At 40.6% G+C, this 16,295-nt stretch overlaps 1 protein-coding gene across 1 annotated transcript; it reads right to left on the bottom strand.

Annotated features, from left to right (window-relative positions):
* Positions 1-11,839: 11,839 nt before the first annotated feature.
* LOC124050484 (potassium voltage-gated channel subfamily F member 1-like) lies at positions 11,840-16,000 on the bottom strand. Its single transcript, XM_046373070.1, has one exon. It carries the CDS (start codon positions 14,350-14,352, stop codon positions 12,853-12,855), a length of 1,500 nt encoding a protein of 499 aa, XP_046229026.1. The 5' UTR covers positions 14,353-16,000; the 3' UTR covers positions 11,840-12,852.
* Positions 16,001-16,295: the final 295 nt, after the last annotated feature.

The raw sequence follows: 16,295 nt of genomic DNA, 5'->3' as shown, positions 1-16,295 counted from the left end.
ATTGCTGACATGGGACATCAGAATATACATAAGAGCATGACAGCCCAGAAATCTGTGGTAAAGAAAAGAAAAGCACATCAGTGGTGTCACAAAATTAAAGCAGAGATTAAAGTGCTCTTCCTCCTTCGCCGATGTGCTTTTTAAGATTCTTATGGTCTGCGCCTGCTCCCTCAGTTGTGTCACAGATTGCAGCATTGTTTCAGCCGTGCCTTTTTGTTTTTAATGATGCTGAGCATGTGGGAGTGCGTGGGCAGTGCAATGGCTGAGTCTTGCAGATGACCTCTACTGGATGTGTTTAAATATCTCTCCCTTTCGCTTTCTTTAAGTCTCTCTTTCACATAACGTGTGTGTATATATAAACACAATACACACACACACACATACATACGTATATGTGGTAGGGTATATTCTCTGTGTGCCCACACAGGCCTGTCCTCAAGCCTTGATTACAGTGAGTGCGACCCAAATGTAAATTATTACTTTCATAAAATATAAAACATTGCCTCCTCTGGAGGCAGTTACTTATGAAAATTAAACGTTTGTAAGAGCTTCCTAAAGAGTAGATGGAAAATTTTAGAGGTTTGATGTATGTCTTTCATTTTACCTCTGTGAATTGTATCCTCGGGGTTGAAGGTTGAGGAAGTGGGTTTTGCTGGTCTGAATCCTAATACCCTTTTGCAAGAATTCCCTCTGGATGGGTAAAACGTTAAGTTAACAAAGCCACTCTCCTCTGCTTTAACAACTACTGCTGCTCTTTGGGAAAGACATTAACATCCATCTGCTCATCTGAACCCCCCATACACCCCCAGGGTCTGATGTTTGTAAGTGTGATATGGTAAGCAGAATCTTGGCTGAATGAAGGTGTTCTGTATGGAGGGATGCAGCCTGATCTCTGGCTCGCTGCCGTACTGTCGGCTAATGATGACCGATTGACACTGAAATCTAAAAGTCACTGGAAAGGTTTTCATGAGCTTGAAAATTACTGTAGCCTCTCTGGTTTGATGTTGCATTAATGAAGATGTGATCGTCTTTGATAGCTGCTCATTAGAACATAATACTGCACAAATTACATGACATTTTTCTCATGATCAGCTAACACAGACTGAATGTCACAGTGTCTGAATGTGTATTTCCAAACTCAGCACAGTCTTCTATTTTGTTTTATGCATCAGCTGAGGTGTAGCTTTTCATATTTTTTTTGTCATTAAATGTAGATATTTTCTCATACATTGATCAATAAACCATAAAACAGTGTATTCATAGCTCACATTTCAGTGCAAAATGAGCTCATATTTAAAATGAGCATATATGTAAGTACAATTTTAATGCGGTCGTAACAAAAGCATAAAAGGTATCAGTCTCCATCAGAAAAAGAATAAGCATGTTTTCCAAAAATATCAAACTGCTATTTTTTTTAAAAAAGAGAGAAGGCTTGTAATACTGTTTTTATATTATAGTTTTGCTACTTCCACGGGTAAAAATGAGCTTTTATTCAGCGGTGTCTTCTTATATGCTCTTTAACTGCCTCGGTTTTTGTCACTTAAGGAAGGTCGAGGTAAAGATTACAGGCTAAAGCACAAAAACCATTAATCACAAGGAAAAAAAACTCCCAAGACGAATTTTCCCCTCTAACGAGACACACATTCATTATCACACACATCTGTTTGCTGCAGCAGTGCACCTTCGTTTTTCAACCTTGATATTCCGCAGGTCACACTCACCTTCTTCAGTAATGTGTGTTTGAGCTCAGGCTGAAATAGGAAGACTGCTTACACTCATTAAAAGCTTACCTGAAGGTGGGTGAAGGAGTCACACTGTGGCTGCCTTCAGGAGCTTCAGGCCATCACCATGCAAGCACAAAGCACCCCCACTGAGCCCTTTATCAACCCTTTTTTTCTTTTTTACTAAGGATCGACAATTTCGGCTACAAACCTATGCATGTTCAGCACCGTCATGTACTGTAGTTTACCGCCCTCATTTAGCGTGTTTGATCAATTTTACCTTAAGTGGCTGAGCAGAAAAATAGCATCATCGCATGCATTCACCTGCATCTTCATTTATCATAATCCATTGTGTGTTTTATGAATCTCGTTCCCCTGCTCATAAATCATCGCCCTGCTTGACAACATAAACACGAAGAAAGGAATGAGCTTTTTGCATTATCTCATTATTGGCAAAGAGAGGTGAGGCCACTTCCCTGACTGCATGATTGGTTGTTGTAAATGGCCTCTTATGCTCTCCAGGGAAATGGGCTATTAGGAATCTCCTCCTAGATGGACGTCGTGTTTAACACCCTGCCACAAATCGAGGATATTTTATTACAGGAATAACAGTTTTGATGGAGGCTCCCTCAGCATCCCCAGACGCACGACGTATCCATATCCATCAAAGTCTCTATTCACAGGTGATCATGCAAACAGAAGAGGGAGAGACTGCAAAGGAGCTCTCCAAAAGCATCAAGATGACAGCGGCACAAACTTAATGGCAAACAAGATTAATGGAGGACACAAGGCAGCAGATGAAGAAAAATGATGACATTTTTTTTTAAGACAGGAGATGTGGCAGTTTATGGATGTTGCTTTGCTTTCCCACATGTAGCTTGTGCTTAGGCTTAAAACTGGAGGGAAAAAACAGATAAGACTGTTGACGAAAGGCTGTAAATTCAGCATTAGTAACCACAAGTGGAGGACAGACAAATCTCAAGATTATTTTCTTACTACATAGTACTTACATAGATCAAGGCATGGAGATAGTTTTTATGTATTTATTCAACTCTTGTCCACTACATTTATTTGATAAATTTACTTATTACTTTACAGATTTGGATACATGATACAAAATATGTACGACATATTGTCCACCTGCATCTGTGAAAAAATCTGTTTATAGCTTGTGTTTAGAGTTTCAAAAGGCCACACTTAAAGGCCAGGTGAAAAGCCTGCCTTCATACACGGTGGTATGAAGCAACAGTCATTCTAATGAGAATAACAGCACACATTTTTAAAAGGTTATTTTTTGACATTTTGCCTTCATTTGACAGTCAGTGAGGAGATAGACAGGAAACAGAGAGGGAGTTGTGACATGTAACAGAGGTCTGCATCCCATGGCAACAGGATTCATATACCGCAAAAGCTGTCTTTTGTGACCATTTTAGTTTACTATTTTATTTTTATTTATTTAATGGCCCCTCTGCTACTCTGGATAATCCACAGAACACACTACCAACATCTGAAATTATTTCTTGCTGAAGAAATAGTCCTTATGAAAATGCTTGACAGTGTGCTTGGTGTATTACCTTATGCATTGGTCACACAGTTTTTGGTAAGAAAAACCGCTGCTGAATTTTATGAATGTCATTTTTAATTCAAATAAAATTATTAATTTCCATTGTTTTGGGATGGAGGCAGAGGTCTAACTAAACCAAAACTGTTTTTATGGGTGGATACCAAGAGCGTCCAATGTGGCAATAATTAAAATGAGTCATAAGGTTGGTGCACTGACTCCCTGATGTTTGTGATGCAGGAATATCGACCTGAAGTCATTATCTACTGGAAGCTACCGGTCATATCCAGTCATACCAGAACAAATGAGAACACTGGAGCAAAACTCCTGAGTGCACTGACTTGAAAAAATCTTTGTTTAGTCACTTATGAATTGATCTTGTCATCTTGTCGCTCCTTTTAACACCAACACAGCGAGATCCACATACAGACGAACAGGACCTACATCTGTGTCTGTTCATTAGTCCGCCCCCATGTAACGCAGTAGTCCTGAACTCCGCACAGCGTGCTTTTAGCCTGTTGAAAAAGAAAATAAAATAAAATACTGACAGATCTTTAACTCCTCCACCATTCTCATCTGATTGCACACATCTACTGTCTTTAATTACTATGCAGATTTTCCACTGCAGCGAAGCACTGTGTACAGCTTTGATCTGAGGCTGGTGCACGGGAAAAAAAAATTTCTAGTAGACAAACACCACAATTCCTTTTGTGTCTTATACACTGTAATTTTTCTTTACAGGGATGGCAGATTGATCTTCATTTTGTCATCCATCTGTAATCACCCACAGCGACCCACGCAAAGGACAAACAGGGCCGAGGGAGTTTAATTACCTCCGAGTATGAAAGACAAGGACACGGCATTCCATCACTGCTTGATGTCTAAATCTACTCATTGACTCCTAACATCCTTTGCCATAAGTTTGGCTCACTGACATCCTTTCACACTGAGCTCATATGGATTATCTTCTGGCTCCATCTGCCTTTAGGGGCTTCGTGCAGTGCCTATTACAGACCTTTCACCTGTTGTTGGGGTGGTTGGCGTGTAGCCGTGCAGCAACTTGTTCACAGCATGCAGAAATAAGGTCAAGCCTGCTGAAGGGGATCATGTGTTACTGATGGGTGCAGTGAGGGGTGTCAGGCCAGCTGTTTGAGGGTGGAGAACAACTGCCGTAGGCTGAAGAATTAATTTGACAAGCTTCTGCAAAGATCTCTGTTTTAGTAATCAATTATTCAAGAATGTCTGTGCTTTAAATACGGAAGCTGGAGCCAAGAGCCAATTAGCCAACTTAGCATACAGCCCAGAATCAGTAAGAAACAGCAAGCCTGGCTCTTTCAAATGTTCAAAATATGTGAATACAGATGTGAAAATTTAAAAACTGTGTTTAAAATGGTTACATAGTCTAACTATTTCTCTTTATACTAATCTAGGCTTCTTGTCTCTGTCTCCATACTTAGATTATTAGTCTGACATTTCGGAAACTACGGTTATTCATTTTCTAGAGGACAGTCAGTTGAGGAGATACGGAGAGACACTACGCTTATGGCGATATGTTAAATATACAACCAGATAACTTGGCTTGGCACAAAAATTGGACATAGGTAAACAGCTGGCCCGGGTCTGTCCAAAGATAACGAAATCTGGCTCCCAGCACTTTCAAAGCTCACTAATTAGCACTTTATATTCCTTTGTTTAATCAGTTCAAAAACTGAAATGGGGTTATGCTGATTTCTTGGCTCTGAGCAGTTATGCTCTGAAGCCTCCAGTGGTTTCCTACGCTTAGAGGTGCTGGTAAGCTGAATTTGTTAACTTATTTTTGCTAATCTTCTAACTTTCTGCCAAAAAATAAGTATTTCCCAAAATGTTGAGCTACTTAATGCTACCGTTAATGTAGACATGTGAAAGTGGCCAGTGGTATTCACACCGCTTCACTTTTTGCACATTTTATCATGTTACAGTCTCATTCCAAAATTGATTGAATTCATTTTTTCCCTCAAACTTCTACACAAAATACCCCATAATGACAAAGTAAAACAAGTTTGCTTGAAATTTTTGCAAACTTATTAAAAATGAAAAAACAAAAATATAACACGTACATAAGTATTCACACCCTGTGATCAATACTTTGTTGAAGACCCGTTGGTAGCAATTACAGCCTCAAGTCTTTTTTGAGTATGATCCTATAAGCTTGGCACACTTAAACCTTCATTTCTCAGTATTTCTCCAGCATTTCAAAATGAATGGCTTCTTTAGTAAATGTTTTTTTACTCCTGATTTATTTTTCACTGTTTTGAAACCTCGATATAGAGCTCATGACTCAAAGCTTTTACTTTTACCTTTACTTTTGCTTTTACTTTAACTTTTGCAGCAGCAATGGCAGCAATCAGTCTTCTGGGTGTGGTTGTTACAATTTCTCATAAGATGGATATTACTACAATGAGTGAAGGCTCATTACAGTAATTCAAGGCTGTATCAATTTGACTTATGGAAGATGCATATTTACGTCCCAGAGGAGGCATAAGTCTGATGACACGCTCACTAAATATTGTTTTTTATGACCTGCAGCTCTAAATTAATTGTAATCACTGTAGCAAACCACAGAGGGATAAAGATGTTCCACTCCATAAGACATCATTGTCTCTGGATGAGATAATCAGCAGTGGCGAGTGCATCAGAGAGCAGGTCACATCTATCACTGAGGCTTTGATCTCTCAAGGCCAATTTCCTTAATGAGATGTCCATACATTTATCAGCAGAAGTGACACAGGGCCACTAGAACATGGCTGATACAGTGAAATTTGCTCTTTGTAAGCCGTTTTTGAAGTGGGGACCATCAGTGAATTGCAAGAACTAAGTGACTTAGAGGGAAGAAAAAACAACTTGTACCAGACATTGAGCACTTCTTATCGTAGCTCTTTATTATGCAGGCGGTGGTACACAGGAGAGCCGTTTATTTCTTTCATGTGTTGCTGTTTATAACCTTCTAATTAAATTCATTTGCTAAAAAAGCTGTGCAACGAATGGATTGATTTTCAAATAAACTCAGGCAGCTTTTGCAAGCTTTGGCTTTGAACAAGTTACTTGAAGCTGTCAGTGAACACGGCTTCCAAAGCCTAAATTCATCTGGTGCTTGGCTTAAATGTGAAGACTGTTATTTCAGACTGCAGAGGCCTGATCAAAGCTGTCAGCACAACAGGAATGTGTGAAGCAGTACAACACAAAATAGGGTGCACCGCCAGTGAAGGGCAATTCAAACAACACAACACAAAACATTATGGTGGTAACAACATGAATAAATACGCCAGGATTCTGACTTTTTAATTTACATATTCATATTGGCTGGATGAGCGTTCTCTTTACACTGAGGGACAAGTCAGCCTGAAAGACTAACAGTGGAATGTTAAGAAGGGATTTCACATTACTTCCTTGTCCTCAGTGAAGCTAGTTCAAACAAAGCCTGAGGGAAATTTCGCTTCCTCACAGTTGTGACCTTCACAACTTGCTGAATCCATAGGTTTTTTGCACATTAATATTTTGAACTCAACTTTCACTTTCAGAGGAATGTTTCAAAGGTTTGCTGTGATTTAAAAGGGAAGATCAATGAAACTCTCAGGTTTCTATTTGGGGTATACAGCTGGAGCAAGGAGGTGATTAGCCTAGCTTAACATGAAGACTGACAGTTGCGGGGGGGATAGCTAGCCTAGCCTAGCTCTGTCCAAAGTTCCCCTCAAAAGCTGAAAAACTGATATGTTGTATCTCATTTCTTTAATCTGTACAAAATGTAAACTTATAACTTGGGAGTCGTGTAGGTTAAGTGCTCTTCTTATCCATCCAACCAGTCCAGTCTTTGTGAAGAAGTCACTGTGCCCATTGTTGTTCACCCATAAATTCTTACTTTTAGATTTTTATGCATGGAATAAGCAAATATAGTGTGTTAATTTGTCAGTAAAATCATTAAACTTCTGACAGAGGCAGCCAGGCTAGCTGTTTCCCAACTGACAATATGCTAATTAGTTAAGCTAATTGTCTCTTGGCTCTGGTTTCACATTTACCATAATGACGGGAAAGTGATATCAATCTTCTGATCTCGACAAGAAATCAAATAATAATATACTTCACAATGGAAAATGATTACTTAAACTGTTCAACTGCAACTGATATTTTTGGTCGTGAGAGGTGAGTATTTGTGAAATTTCAGGACTCAGAAATTACCATCTATGCATGTTATATCTGTACAAGTCATAAACCGTGGATAAACACACTTGTATCATGAACTTGGTGAGTCAGTTTCATGGCAAAACCTACCTCCTGAAGACAAACAAACACTTTTTTGGATTAAGTTACTTTCAATCCCTTTAGCTCAGTTGTAAGAAAATAATACATACGATAATGCAATACTTTCATAAGCGCTGTATTATGTGACTCCAAAGTGGTATAATTAAAAAGGAGAACAAACGTATCCGGAAGCGATGAGATATAATATACTGAGCTTTTAAATTGCTTGTTGTGCTCAGGCCCACTGTGCAGGATAATCAATAACTAATGCTTCCTTATGAAGCAATAATTGACTAAACTAATATAGCATAACAAGATTGAAGAAATATAGTGAGGTCATTAACAATTTGCTGCTCCCCTCGGCATACTGTATGCACACACTTGTTCTATAAGAGCAGCAGAAGACAGGCTGAAAGGAGGTATGTCAGTAAGCAAATTGAATAGCAGCCATTGCAAATGTTTTTAGTTTAGTTTAGTTGAGGTCACATCACTTAACTGCTATGACCTAGAATCTCTATTTCACATAAAAGGCACTATAAAACCTACTCAGATAACAATCTGAAAAAAATGAGGCTATAACTTGCCTGCCAGATCTCAAGATATTGAGCTTACTCCAAGACTAAAGGTTGTGTTGAACTTCTTAATGCGTGCTCTTTTTCATCTGTATTCTTGTCAAGTGAATGGTTTACTGGAAACTCTATCACAGTTTTATTTTGCACTTGGGAGTCCCAGCATAAATCTTTATTGTCATTCATTAAAAGAAACAAATAAAAGGTAATAAACTACTGCTGAAATCCACTGGGATTGATGCTGATTGCTGATTTGGATGATATGGTGAGTTCACACACTATCAGTACTCCCATAGCTATCATTTAGCATTCTCCTGCAGCTGTCATCAAGCGGAAACTTAGTGTTTGCAAACCCTCATTCAATTCACTGCAGGAGCAAAGCTTTACATCAGATCACATCTCTATTAGTTTCTCTGATGAAAAAGAAAGTGGCTCACCAGCCAGAACTGTTTTCCAGGCAAATTACTTTTCTCATATTGCATTTTCAGTTATTTTCTTTCAAGGATAATGGACCAGCAAGCAGTAGAAGATTGCACTTAATTTTCACTGGTCAGTATTTAGGCCACAGAGGCACGGCTGTATTGATTGTTTTAACACTTTATAGTGACATCTTGAAAGGTTTTGGCATAGTCAGCTGCAAGGCCATTTAGTAATGCATCTGAAACAATACACTGACACAGAAATGAAAGTGTATTACATACTGCAGGTTCCATAAATTTTTCCCAGCTTTTTACGGTCCGTGTTCTCAAAAACCCAGAGAGAACATTGAGCGAGATAAAAGAGGTGGAGGAAGTAATCAGGCTAAGGGGAAAAGAAGATATGGAAATCACTTTGTGGACGGGTTGAGTGGGTTAAATGCATCATTCTATTCTGCTGTTTTGTAGAAGGTCATATTTAATCTGTGTAATTATTGTCGTGCGATTTTATGCAGCTTTCTGTCTGAATCAAAGTGCTCCAGGGTGCACCTACGCAGCGTTTTAAACATTCCCGTTGAAAAAAAACGAAACCCATTCGGGCAGACAATAACGCTCCTGGAGCATGTTTTTCCCTCTTCTTCTGAATCTGACATTGGCGAGATTACCTTTTCCCTCTCCTGCAGCTGAAAATATCTCTCAAACTGAGATAGCGCTCGGAGGGGTGGGCTGTTAAGCTACAGCATTATGCTCACACATTCTTATTCAAATGAATGTGTTTGACCATCCTCTGCAGGATATGAATCCATTAAAATCTCCCATTTGAGGGTAGATATTTTCTGCTTTTAGTCTGTGGTCTGATTTTGATGCCTCTTTTGCGTGTTGTTCTTGTCTTTCTTACTGTGGTTTTTCTTATCGCTTTCTTTCTTTATTTGTCTCTTATTTGTAACATACTTGTAGTCAACAGTTTAGGGACATACATACACAAAATAATTTGCCTGAGTGTGTCTTGAACTTCCATTTGTCTGTACCATTTGTATACAGGCTACCTACAGGGATTTCCCTATTTTTAGACAGGAGACGTGAGCACAAGAAGATCCCTGTCCTAAAGGTCAAGCAAGAGGGGAGAAGGGAGAGGCGAGCCGAGTTTGTGCGTGTTGTGTGCTGTCATCAAAATGGTTGGGTGAAACTCAATACCAATATGCCAGCACGTCACCGGAAAACAATCAGAGCTGGGCGTCAGCTGGACGGGACACGTGAATTTCATGAATCAGCTTTGATTACCAAAAACACATGCAAACGCAGTAGTTGTAGTGTGTAAAGTTTCTGGGGGTCCAGGCAGAATGACGAACTCTGTTTATTTACAGCTTCCCACAAATGATCCATGATTTAACCGTACACAGCGATATGGTATTGAAACAAACATGGTATGCTTTAGACTCTCTCATTAATTATTCTTCCCCACCCTCACTGCTTGTTGCCTTGGAAATAAAACAGAAATGTAATTTCACCGTCAGCTGGAGAATTTGAAGAATCGTCTTCAGTAACTGAGTCTGCTTAGAGGCTTCAGAAAAGTCTGTTTTGCAAATACACATGCATCAGACAAATTTATATTCATATGAGTCAGACAGCCATTCGACTACATCAGCTTGCCCACCGTACCCCCATAATTATTAAAAAAAAGCATATATATATCTATATATACCAGACACTGAAATACTCTGTCTAGGATGTTAACAACAGTGAACATCTAGATGGGTCTAAATGTACTGATTTAGTCGTGATGACCATTAGCTGGCTGGAAGTTCTCACAATAATTCTAATTATTTATGTGAAAGTATAATGAGCATAATTTTGGGTACACCCACTGAATGTCACAGATGACCAACATGTGGGTGTAAAAACTGGTGATTATCCAGCAGATCACAACAGGTCACTGTAGAGTGGATCACACATGGCTGCGGGTATATGGGTGAAGGAGTGTGTGTATGTGTTTGTGCAATTATTTGTGTGCACTTGTGGGTAGGCGGTGGAAAGGAGGAGAGATGTTTGTCTACACCAGTGTGTGTGTGTGTGTGTGTGTGTGTGTGTGTGCGTACGTGTGTGTGCGTGTTCTTGTAAATCTAAATTTGAACGTGAGGGTTCATGTGTATTTGCATGTGCATCTGCTGCAGGAACATTGTTCCATTACACAATGCACGCCTTTGACATTCCAGCTCCACCTGTCAGCGTGCACAAAGGCTTTTCTCCAGGCTTTGACATGTGTGAATCTGCTGCTGTCCAGGAGAGATAGCACAGCCCTGTACTGGACATGTGTGGGTGGACAGCCTGCAGAGTCCTGCCCGACCTCTTGCATGATCTTTTTCTCAGCCTGCATAACTAAGACTGGAGCTCGGTGGAAAATATTGAGGATGACGTGGCTCACATCATCAGTGATGAATCAGTGCCCTACTACTAATCAAACAAAGTGACTTCTTGTCCCGGTGATTGATGCAGACACCCTGTCAGGAAGGCAGCAGTAAGACGCATCGCCCCTCTTCCCTTCTCCATTAAAAAGAAATCACAGGTGATGTCACGATTGCAGGACATAAAAAAGTTACTTTACTTTTAGGTTCTCCATCAGGCCGACAGTGATTTTTTTAAACATATCTGCACCAACACATCATCAATCCTAACATAAAATTTTGTGAAGATGACATTCCTTGGTTACAACTGCATCACAGTATGTGACAAAATGTGTACTTGGCATTTTAACATTTTCAATGACAAATACACTCTTACTTTTACTCAATAGCAGTGATTCACAAACAGGGGTACTTGAACTTCTGCCAGGACACATAGAGAAACATTGCAGAGTAGCTCTTCAAACAAATTTGAAAAACAAAAAATGAACATTGCAATCTGATTTAAAAATTTGCATATTAATAAGCTAACTGCATAATAAAACCTGAACACTGTAAAATCAACAGTTAGCTAAAGAGAAATATATACATTTTAATAGTTTTTTAGCAAACCAAAATACAAATTTAATTTAAGTTTGAAATTTGCAAAACCTTTTTAGGTAAAAGCATAACTTTTAGATAAATAGGCCTATTTCAACCATTTATCAATTGCTAAAGTAACTGATAAACATAACTGATAAACAAATAGTTAGCTAAAAGTTTAAATGTCCAAATTCTGCCTGTAAGTGTCAGAATGCTCTGGACAAAGCCAGCATACTTGACTGACAGTTGAATTATAGGCTATTAAAAGTACCAATATCCATTTTAATATATTTACTTATGTTAAATAACATGTTTTTTGTTGTTGTTTGTTTAACCTCCTGCCTATTGCTCCTTCCTCCTTTCCCATAACTTGGTGGTCGAGTTATTCCACCGAACCTCCAGGGAGGAGCAGAGTGCTGACGGCTCCTGCAAAATTTAAACCCATTACAGGGACGTGTCCTGCAGCCAAGGAAGCTTCAGAAGTCCTGGTGTCAGTTACATGACCCTATCTAATCACACTCGCTGCTTTTAACATTCCTGCAACAGTTGAGGGGTTTTTTTCTATATATATTTATATATATATATCTGATGCATCACCTCACAATCATACAGTGGCCATAAAAGCAAATTACACCAATGCCAAGGAGATCTCAGGCAGGAACTAAAGAGCCCTGATGATGTGTTGCTATTATATTCTCCAACATACTCATCACTTTGAGTACATTTAATGACAGCAGGCTTCTTAGTGATCTCATTGAGAAATTTATTTATACATAAGTCTCTATCACTACTAAATACCAACAATTTTGCTTCAGGTTTTTTGTGAGACCTGTACACCCTTCATAAACGTATCACTACATCTCTCTTTTCTCTTGCTACTATTATTTGTCTTTTTTTTTTTTAAAAAAGAAAAACATCCATTGTGACATATATTTTTGTACAGAGGAATAAGCTACAATGCAGTCTACAGTATGAGTGTGAGGACTGGGGATGGGGGACGCGTTATATAAGAAGCCTACATGGGGGGAATCGGTGTACTGGCTGTTCAAACAGAACCCCTCAGCCTATAGGGAGTCACTGCGCAAAGGCACAGCTCATCAAGTCAATATCTTACATACATGTCCCCTTAATGGGCACACTTTCCCATATGCTTCAAAGGTCCTTGGAGAGCGTTACTGCGGCCTTATTGTTTCTATGATGCTATTTACAAGCCAGCATGGTGTCCTAAACCCCTAACTTGTGCGTGTTGCGTTTGAATAAGTCAAACATTGACGGTGAATTTGTTATATTGTTTTAGAGTCTTTTCAAACGACGCAGGATGATCATTGTTCATGACACGAAATATTCAGTGGCCTCGACTGTGCTTTCGAAGCTTGTGTCCATGCTGGGGGTCTGGATCCCTGCCCCGGCCCTAGGATCCTTCAGTAAAGGGATGTATGTGTCGCTGTGACAAGGATGCATGGCGTTGTCCCAGACCCCTGCGCCGCACACATGTTTATGGGCGCCGGGTGCGGCCTCCTGCTCACCATCGCCAGAGCGCAGTGCCATCAGTTCAATTTCATGCTTGGCTGCAGTCTCCAGCACCTGTTGCTTGTTGTAGAACAGGACAAAATTGTTGATGATGGGGTGTATAGGCAGAGCTATGGCGATCACTCCGCACAGGAAGCTGATGGCCGCGTTACACCGACCTAAAGTGGTCTTGGGGTAGACGTCTCCATAGCCCACCGTGGTCATGGTGATCACAGCCCACCAGAACGACTGTGGGATGCTGGTGAACAAGGTGTCCGGATGGTTCTGCTCCATTGTGTAACCCAGTGCGGAGAAAAGGAACACCCCTACGCCCATATACATTAGGAGCAGCCCGAGCTCTTTGAAGCTGCTCTTCAGGGCAGATGTGAGGGTCTGGAGTCCAGAGGAATGTCGTGCCAGTTTGAATATGCGCGCAATGCGCATTATGCGTAAAGCCTGCACCGCTTGCTGCACGTTAGCCAGCTCCATCACTCCTGCGCCGAAGGAGGTCAGAATCAGCACCACAAAGAAAGGCATGATCGCCATGAAGTCGATGATGTTCATGAATGACAGGACAAATTTAATTTTATTGGGGGAGGAGATCAGACGCAGGACGTATTCAATAGTGAACCAGCCGATGCACACGGTCTCGATGACCTCAAGAGTTGGGTGCTCCGAGAGGTTACCCTCTGAGTCCTCCACCTGTAGGTCTGGGATGGTCCCCACACACATCACCACGGAGGAAATGAGGATGAAGATGAAAGAAACTATAGCGATTATGTGCGCAGGAAGCGAGGACTCCGGCTTCTCCATCAGCCTCCAGAGGCACACCTGGAAGCGTTGCCAGCCTCCTGCAGACGGATCACCTTCTCGGTCCACCAGGATCGTTCTCACTTTCTCTGCAATCTCCGCAAGTTCATCCTCGACCTCCTTCAGATGGCTTTTACAACACTCATCCAGAAAATCCGAGCCGATTTTCCAGAACTCCATCTCCTTCATGAAACAAATTGGGCAGATGCCTCGTTTCATGTGAATCTCTCCATAATAATACAGCTCAATTATACATTTGAATGCTTCGGGGTCTCTGTCGAAATAAAATTCTCCAGTTTCAGGGTCATAGTCATCACATAGTGAAGATATTTCTTCAGAAGACTTAAGTGAACAGTCCACCAGTTCTGCCAGCCGGGTGTCGGGGTAGCGACTCAACACGTCCCCATATAACACCTGTTTGACCCCGCCGATGTTGACGACAATCTCTGTCTCTTCGCTGGCTTCAGAGCCGTTGCAGTCCGCATACCGCGTCCTCTGGATCCCCCACATGATGATGACAACAAGTCCTTCACAAAACAGTCCAACTCTTTGAGATTTTCACTAAAGTGTGCACTATATCAAGATAAACGTAAGTCACCAGGAGCTCTGGCGCTGCGCGTAAAACCTCCGAAGTCGACTAGTGTCTTTGTTTTAGTTGAAATAAATAAATGTTTGTTCAGATGTGACTGCAGCGCGAAGTCTTCTCCGTTCAACACAGCCGTGTTTGGCAGAGAACAGTGCGCCTGTGCGCTCTGAGAAAGTTGGCATTGAAGTGCGCGTAATGTCAAGCATACACAGTGAAATCACGGCACTTCCGGTGGGAACTTTCAAAAAAAGTTTGCTTCTTGCCAAACAAGCGGTACCTGAGTGTAATTTCAGTTAATTGTTGTTTTTTTTTTCTAAATAAAAGGTGTTTTTGTCACTTCACACGATTCAGTAGCATTTAGTAACCACGTCCTCCATTAAATAAAGAGCAGAACGCGTATTAAATATATATATCTGTTACAACACTGCTCACAGCCAACCCTGTTGCTCTCACACTAACGCACAAAGCAATAATATGCGTGATGCGTCTGTAACATAAACATGAATAAAATAATAATCCTTATAATTCAAACAACCCATTCTACAACAGTCCATCAAAGGGAAAAAAATCTATAAGGTGAATTCGACATTTTAAGTCAAAGATATATATCACAATCTATGCTTTTATTTTTAAGGCTGCGTCCGTGTTTTCCGGTCGTGCTCGGTCTGGCTGCGGTCGTCTTGTCGAAGCGCAGTGCAGCCAGCCTCAGCATAGCATAAATCTCGGCGGCGTGCAGTGAATTGCGAAGAGGCGAACAGGGAAATCAGAGACAAGCAGCCAGCTTTTGGTGGCAGCTTTGAAGCGCAACAGCTGGATAAAGGTCATCGATTAAGAGGTGGCAGCTAATCTAGCTACCTAAATCAATTAATATCTTTTCCCATACGTGAGACCTATACGCATCATCCATTTTGAATATGTTATAGGCTGCCACCAAATAACGCAGGCGGTAAAGACTGGCTGGAAGAGAGAGAATGCCAGCCCCAAAAGCATTAAGTTATTATGAAGTCTGTGTTATTTGGCTCTGCTGTGGTGTCAAATTATAGCGATCGCAGTGGGGGGCGCGATGGTCATTACATGGAGCAGTCAATGAATTTGCTGGGTGTCCTTGGGTTATTTTCAAATGTAAATTTGCAGAGATGTCTTACAACTTGTGCTTTGAGTTAAGCTGAGCGGTTCTGCAGCGACTCACTCTGAGTTATTGATTGGCACCAGCTGAACAGCAGCACTTCGCTTTGTGATTTGTCTCCATCTAGCGGCAACACCTTGACAATGCAGCAGCCTGAAGGCTTTTGTTTTCCTGCCTCTGCACGTTGATGCAAACCACTGAGGAAGGAAATCATGAAACAATGTACGGGACAATAACGCTCAGTGTTTGTGTTACAGATTTTGGCGGTTCTTAAAGCAAAAAGACAGCCTCTGAAGTAAAACCCCGCAATGCAATGAAGTCAAACCCTGTTTAAAAGTGCCTTGGTAGTGTTTTCATTTTTCCACAAGATTAAAAAATGGAGCAACATCGTGTTGATCGTTGTTGTTTTTGAATCGATAAGTGGGCTAATTTTAAGCATACGAGGACTTAATGATCGCAGTAACGTACGCGTAAAGTGGCATCTTATAATTAAGTTCATTTTTAAGTACAATGTTGAGGTAACTGTGCTTTATGTGAGTATTTCTATTGTATGCTACAACACCCCTCTACATAGTGGTGCAAGTTCACTTAGTACATTTACTTATGTACTGCACTTAAGTAGAAATTCAAGGTACTTCAAGGTAAAAATTTTATTTTATCTATATGCTTCTTCAGTGCATTTCAATATATTTAGTGACAGCGGTAGGAACCAGTTACGTATTATTGTCCAGTGCAAGCAGT

The sequence above is a fragment of the Scatophagus argus genome, chromosome 19, assembly GCF_020382885.2.
Source record: "Scatophagus argus isolate fScaArg1 chromosome 19, fScaArg1.pri, whole genome shotgun sequence".
NCBI classification, from domain to species: domain Eukaryota; kingdom Metazoa; phylum Chordata; class Actinopteri; family Scatophagidae; genus Scatophagus; species Scatophagus argus.
This window is presented reverse-complemented; position numbering and strand designations above follow the sequence as displayed.